The 7010-nt window shown below is 36.5% G+C and overlaps 1 protein-coding gene across 1 annotated transcript; it reads right to left on the bottom strand.

Annotated features, from left to right (window-relative positions):
- Positions 1-218: 218 nt before the first annotated feature.
- htatsf1 (HIV-1 Tat specific factor 1) lies at positions 219-6960 on the bottom strand. The gene is made up of 10 exons (XM_038299429.1): positions 6748-6960; positions 5799-5963; positions 5089-5323; positions 4921-4968; positions 4671-4825; positions 2337-2500; positions 1436-1532; positions 1256-1345; positions 1026-1163; positions 219-588 (listed from the first exon to the last, which is right to left on the bottom strand). Exons 2-10 carry the CDS (start codon positions 5961-5963, stop codon positions 328-330), a joined length of 1353 nt encoding a protein of 450 aa, XP_038155357.1. The 5' UTR covers positions 6748-6960; the 3' UTR covers positions 219-327.
- Between the last annotated feature and the right edge of the window lie 50 nt (positions 6961-7010).

The raw sequence follows: 7010 nt of genomic DNA, 5'->3' as shown, positions 1-7010 counted from the left end.
ACTGATGTATTAAAGCAACATATTTACCTTAGAAACTAAAAACAAAATCAGATCACAACTAAATTTAAATAAAAACAAGCATCAATCATCCAGTTATGGTCAGATTTGTGTTCTTAATGAGATTTATCAGCACAATAATGCAAACAATCAATAACTAAAGGTGTATATTTAAAGAGGAGGAACAGATTAGTCGAACTCCACAATGAAAACCAAACTTATGAAAATAGGGAAGGAAAATATTGTTTTATTTTTCTACATTACAAAAAAATAGCTAAAACTGTCCACATCTGTCCTCCCCATATCCTGCGCTGAAAACGACGGTGCTCTTCACTTTGAATCAGGACTCTGGGCTTCCTCGTTGTCACTTCCTGCCAGGCTGCTGTCAGTAGAGTCCACTCGCTCCTCCGGTTGCTCTGATGATTGCGGCTCTGTTTGCTGAGGTTCTGTGGTGCTGCTGGACTCGCTGGGTTCTGTGCTGCTCTCTGCTGCTTTGCTGGTACCGTCTTTCGGCTTTTGTTGATCTGCTTCCTCCAAGAATGTAGACCAACCTTTTAGCCGCTCCTCCCGCTCACGTGACGTCTCTTCAACCTGCAAACATATTTAGATTTGATCATTCAGGTTTTTGGCTTTTAGTTTAATTTGGTTCAACAAACATGCAACAACTTTCAACAACTGATAAAGTATTTCATTAGACATACTGCAGTGTCTCGCCAAAGAAGCATCCCACAGCGTGATACTGCCAATACTACTAAGCATGATGTGCAAAGGTCACATTTGGAAGCACAAGTTGCAAAGCATTTTTTTTTACGAAGAAATAGTTTTCAAACATTTAAACCCCTTAAGTGTAACGTCAAGATCCAGTTCTATCAAAGCAGTAACTAACCGTCAAGAAATGACCAAATAACAGAAGCGACTTGCGTATTGTAAGAACTATGAAAGGTGATTCCTCCGTGATCCAAACACTGCTGGAAACATTGGTTTCCGGACCATTGTCTGCAGACGGTAAAGTTTTCAGCAGTTCTGACCTGATAGTCTGTGGTTCCGTCCCAGAGCTGCGCAGACAGCTGTCTTCCTCCAAACCAGCGGCCGTTGAATGAAAGAATACAAGCATCTGCTTGCTCCGGCTCCTTGAAAGCAACTGATGCAACACCGTCAGGGTGTCTCTGCAGGGCAAACACAGAAACCAACAGGCTTCACTATTTTTCTTAATGGTTGAGTTAATCCAAAGTTTAGTAGTGGGATTCATTAAACTCACATCAAACAGGATAACCTTCTTGACTTCACCAAACTTCTCACATTCTGACCTCAGATCCTCGCGATACTCATTCAGCACCAGCGGGTCTTCCTGAAACAGACAAACCCAGATGACAGTTTTACACCAAACTGAGTGAGAACTGATACGTGTGTGTGAATGAGAGTCTTTTTTTTTCTGCACCTCAAAGTCACTGGGGTGGAACATGTTCCTGATGATGACGACCTTTTCATGCCTCTTCCTGATTTCTCCCTGCTTCTCAGGTCTCCAGTCCAGCTGCCTGCAAGAGGAACAAAGAACTGAGAACCACACAAGAACTCCTATCCTAGATATAGATAAAAAAAAAGGGAAATATTGGTGAAAATTTCACTTTTTGTTTTTTTTTTAGAATTTAGTCAATGAACCAATGCCGTTAAAGGTATTGTAGAGGATTTTCATAAATTTTTTTTGAATACCCACCCTCTCCACTTTAAAAAAAAAAATTCCAAGTCAAAAATACACATTATCTGTTTATCTTCTTCCAGTAACTCAACCAACTTTTATTACATTTTTCCACTTTAAAAAGATTAGAGGAAGGGTACAGACTATAAAAATATTTTACCTTAGAAATTATCATAAGATAAGGTGTTAAAAAAAAACATTTTGCAAATCAACCTGTATTTATCCATAATTCTATATTTTTCATACCAGACCTGGAAAACGGTGAAAGCAACTTCAAGTCATTTCCAGGCTGCACAAGTACCCCCATTAATGCTTGTATTAGTTTTGTTTTCCTATTTTATGCTATGTCACCCAGTTTTTGTTAAACAGTAGATTTTAGGACACAAAACATATCATTTAAAGGGCTGCTTAAATTGTTGTTGTTTTTTTTTAATCAGACTAAAACTTTAAAACTTAGAGAGTTAAAGATCACAAAAATAAAATAGTTGCTTGAAACTAAACCAATAATGTTTATATTTGATGTGCACAAACATTAAAGATTAACAGCATTTCTTCCAACATGTTAAATAAATTCTGCTTGCTCTATATTTACTTTTCTGGTGTTTGAAAAAAAATTTCAAATATGGAGGGAGATGGGGTTTACTTCTGCTGCTGGTGTAGCTTCTTTCTATAATCTTTGCTCTTCTTCTTCTTCTTGCTGGCATCATACTGGCCTTTCAACTCGAACCGAGCTGCTTCCACATGGAGCTTATATCCTCGGACCTCTGACTCGTCAATCAGACGCACAGCCAGAGCCACCGATTCTTTCTGCACAGAAAGAGTTATAGAAAAAGGAGATTTTTTTAAAGTACCATTTTTGCAGCATTTAATTGAATTAACCAACTCAGAAAATTTGATTTTTATAACAGTATGATTCATTAGATGTGTATTAATACACCACAGAGAAATATGTTGAATAACAGAATCAGCTTCATTTTACATAAACAAGGGGACCAAGAAATGCTGTTGGTACCTCTAGAACAGAGGTGAAGGAGCAGCCTGTTAACATCAGATGGAAATCCACTCAGCTTTTATGTGTGTCCTAAATGCAACTTAAAGAAACTTATAAATCATTACCATCTCTTCAGGTAGGGGCTGTTAAGATTTAAAAGTAGACATTAAAAATGTTTAGAATAAACATTTTTTTTAATAATAAAAAAATGTAAAAACAATAAGAACTGCAAGTATTTTTCAAGGTTTCATTGTCTATATAGAGCTAGGCATACAGCTTGGAATCCTGAGGTTCTGTGTTGGAGCCCCACTCCCACAATCTGCCACTCTGAGTCCCTGAGCAAGACCCTTAACCCCACACTACTCCCTGGGCGCAGCACGATGGCAGCCCACTGCTGCCAGAGGGGATGGATTAAATGCAGAGGTAAATTTCTCCAATGTGAGATAAATAAAATTAAATTATTATTTATCATTTTTATTATTATTATTTATTATTCTATTTAAGGAAACTGCTAAAAAGCCGTTCTTGTATTTAACTGGTATGGCCTCAGTGACCATTAGTGGCTTTGGATTTATTTTGTAATTTTGCATACACAAGAGTATACAAAAAGAAATAATAATAATTTCATTTTTTAAGGTGCAGCCTTGATAAGGTAAGCAGCAGTGATAAAAAAAAAATATTGTGATATTAAGTCATTATATCTAGTTATGGAATGTGCATCATTCATGTTTGCTTGGCAGCAGTGATGTCAGAAAGCTAACAAGAAAACATTTGAAATTAGTGTAACTTATGATAATGAAAAAAAGGACATCACATTGCATAGTCAGTATGAAGTCGATTGAAGTCTATAAATTGTGTAATAGAACTTATACAAATCAATCCCAACTATATTGATGTGTTAATTGAACACAATAATACAGATGTTCACAATGATAAATTGATTATTTACATATAATAGACATGTATTGATGGCAATGTTGTGGTAATCACATATTACATGTAATTTCAAGATTTCACATCAAGATCGAATTACGAGTACCTGTCTGTTAATGCTGTAGTATTTTTCTATGATGGCATATACTTTTAAGCTTTGTCTGTGCATTAGCCTTTAAATCTGACAGATTTATAATACAGCTAAATTAATGAACCAGTTCAATAACACCACAGAGCTTCAGCACATATATTTCAGCCCATGAATTTTTCAAATGAGAAATAGAAGCAATAAAAACAAAAACAAAAGCATCACCCACTTAAGAATTACTTGGTTGACATTTCACAGTGAATTACTTTCTATTTACTCTACTTTCTAACGTTAGACACAATGTCGATGGCTAACTCCGAGATAGCCAGGCTAATGTTGCGCTACATACTATACTATAGGATACATTGGTGTTTAAATCGATTTTTTTGGTTGGTACATCAACTGACTGTAAAATTAGCTTTGAAAAGTCTTCCCACAGGTTTAAAATGTCAACAACAGCTTTTCATGAAGTATGCAGATGTTGACCCGATTTTAACCAGTTTTCTTAATCAGTGTGAGGTTTTATTGAGAATTGCACGTTTCAACAGCCAGGCATGCACATACCTCAAGGATTAAAGCAAAAAAAAAAAAACATCCTGAGACTAAACTTATGCATGTGTGTGGGTGTGTGTATTTTCAAGCCATGCCAGGAGGGTCTGGGGGCATGGGATCAGAGATTGCATCAATGATTGAAGACTAAATTTGACTTTTGAAAATCCAATACCAAAAACGGCCAGGAGATGGCAAAAGTACGTCTATATCTAGTGTGAATGAGCGGTCGTGTTCTGTGAGGAAAGCACAAACCCTTATTTTTAAATCGCATATAGGGTCGGTTATTGACGCTGGTGAATCAGCTGTTGCCGTAGCTCCCGGCAAACGTGTAGTGTTCGCCAACTACACATGGTCTAAACTAAACTAAGCCACCATCTAAGGTTTTATTAATGCAAGAGGAAAGACAAACTAACCTTCAGATAACAGCAGAGGCCATCACCTTTCAGATTACCATCTTTATCCTTGTAGAGTTTCACTTTATACTCTTCAGTGATGGGGTCACGCATCACGATACCGCACTTGGACATCAGCTCAACAAACTCGTCGGAGCTGATATCAGGTGGCAGACCTGAGCAGCATGAAGAAGAAAAACGGAGGAAGGTTAGAGACATAAAGTGAGACAAAGTAAACAAAGTTAGCTGCTCTTTATTTCAAACTACCAACCAGATACATAGACGTTTGTGTTTTTGTCCTCTTCAATATCAAACCATCCTGTCAACACAAGGAATGGGAAAATCATTTCTATTAAAAGCTCTTATACCACTGCTGGGATGCAAACAACATTCCAACAGTTTTGTCTCACCGATAGCCGAAAAACTCTAGTGTTTATACCTGCTTCTGCTTTCCTTTTATCTGCTTTCTGCTTTGCTTCTTTAACAGGAGTCTCCGGCTGCTCTGGGCCAGGTTTCAAAACAGGATCGACTGATTTCTCCTTCTCTGGCGGCTTGCTGTTTGGTTCAGGAGCGGCAGGTTGGGAGCTGCTCTGCGCCGTGTTGTTTGCATCCGGATTTCCTTCCTGAGTGAAGCCGTAGTTTGCCTGGTAGGCTGCGATGAAGTCCTCTGTTATCTAAAGAAACATGGCAGGCCCGCTTAGCATTAAGAAAGAAACCAGAAGTAAAACTTTTCTTTAAACCTTCTACGATTTTTAACGTCTCACAATACATTTTGAGAAACAAAAAGATGTGACCATATACTGCTTTTAGATTTGGAATCACTTATCTGATATCAGTTTCTAAAGGATTGCAATAAAAATCTGTGGTTAAATCAAAGTATTTTCATATTGTGATTAGTTTCAGTTATAAACTCTTGTATAAATATGAGCATCTCAAGGAGACCGAATGAATTAGCTCTCATACCAGCCCAACAAATTGGGCTCATATCGCATTAAACTTTTAGGAGACTGATATAGTACTCTCTATACTGAAAAAATAAAAAAAGAGCAATAAATATTACTTATGTTAAAGACTAAAACAGTCATATACATAGACTTGTTTAATTCCCAACACAATATTTGGAAATAAAGATTGAAAAACAGGCAGTACTTTAGGAAACCAGGCTTTTTTTTCATGGTCCCAGTCATACACAGTCCCATCCACGGGGTCAGTGTATGTGTATGGATCTGTGCCGTCGTCTTTCCTCTGCCCATAGAGCTGCTGCATTCGCAGCTGCTCCATGAACTCCTTATTGGCATCTGACTCGCCGCTCATCTGAAACAAGAAAGGGAAATGTTTGATTAAAATGGTCAAAATGGTAAATGAATGTTACTGAGAGATTAATACGAAAGAAAATTTATACACTTTCTTTCACATCTGTCTAGGTGGAGATGATTAGAATAAAATATGTAAGGCTGCAACTAATTATTATTTTGCAAATTGATTAATCTGTTGATTATTTTTTTGATTAATCGATTAATAAACAGGTAGACAAAGATTCTTTATAGATTTTTTTACGACATTAAATAAGGTAAAACTAAAATTTTTCCACTTAAGGAGTAGATAGAGCAAATTGGCATACAACATTTTTTTTTTTATCTTAAATGCTAAATGTTTCTATACATTTTTTTTTACAATCTCGTTATAGTTACTGCTCTAAGTGGGATATTTTACAAATTCTATGGTCAATTTAACGATTAATTGATAAATGAAATAAATCGTCAATTTATTAGTTGACGATTTTTTTCAATATTTGATTAATTTGATTGTTTCAGGTCTGAAAATGCCATTTTTTATAAATTAGGGATAAAATATGAAATTAAGCCTCTCCCGGTTAAGCAAAACAGACATTTACACACAAACTGAAGATCCGTCAGCTACTATAACGTAACTTAATTAAATTAGGCCTCATACAAAAAATATCTATATTGAATACCAAACTATCCCTTTCCAATAAGGTAAATTACTATAAATTAATCGATATTTGGATTTTTCACCCACTTGTTTAAGATCAATGAGAGAAAACACAAATCAGGTTAGCCGAAATTGCTAACGTTACCTTTAAAAACAAATGGCCAGGCACTCTTCACTACGGTTGTTGCCAAAAAGAAGATATTCTTCCCCTCCGTCACTGATACAACTCAGTGTTTGCTCTGCTGTAAGGACTAGTAGTGTTTATGAAACGTTTTACTGCCAAACTTGCAGTATTTTTACTCCCCGTATTCGTTGGTGCTCATTGCGCGACGACGCTTGAATGAAACGTTTCCGGGGTCAGATTCGTAATGCGCATGCGCACAAAAACATAAGACGTTCGATTTATAC

Source organism: Cyprinodon tularosa, unplaced genomic scaffold (genome assembly GCF_016077235.1).
Source record: "Cyprinodon tularosa strain WSP-4 unplaced genomic scaffold, ASM1607723v1 ctg429, whole genome shotgun sequence".
NCBI classification, from domain to species: Eukaryota; Metazoa; Chordata; class Actinopteri; order Cyprinodontiformes; family Cyprinodontidae; genus Cyprinodon; species Cyprinodon tularosa.
Note: the sequence above shows the minus strand (reverse complement) of the source record. Positions and strands in the feature narration are given on the sequence as shown.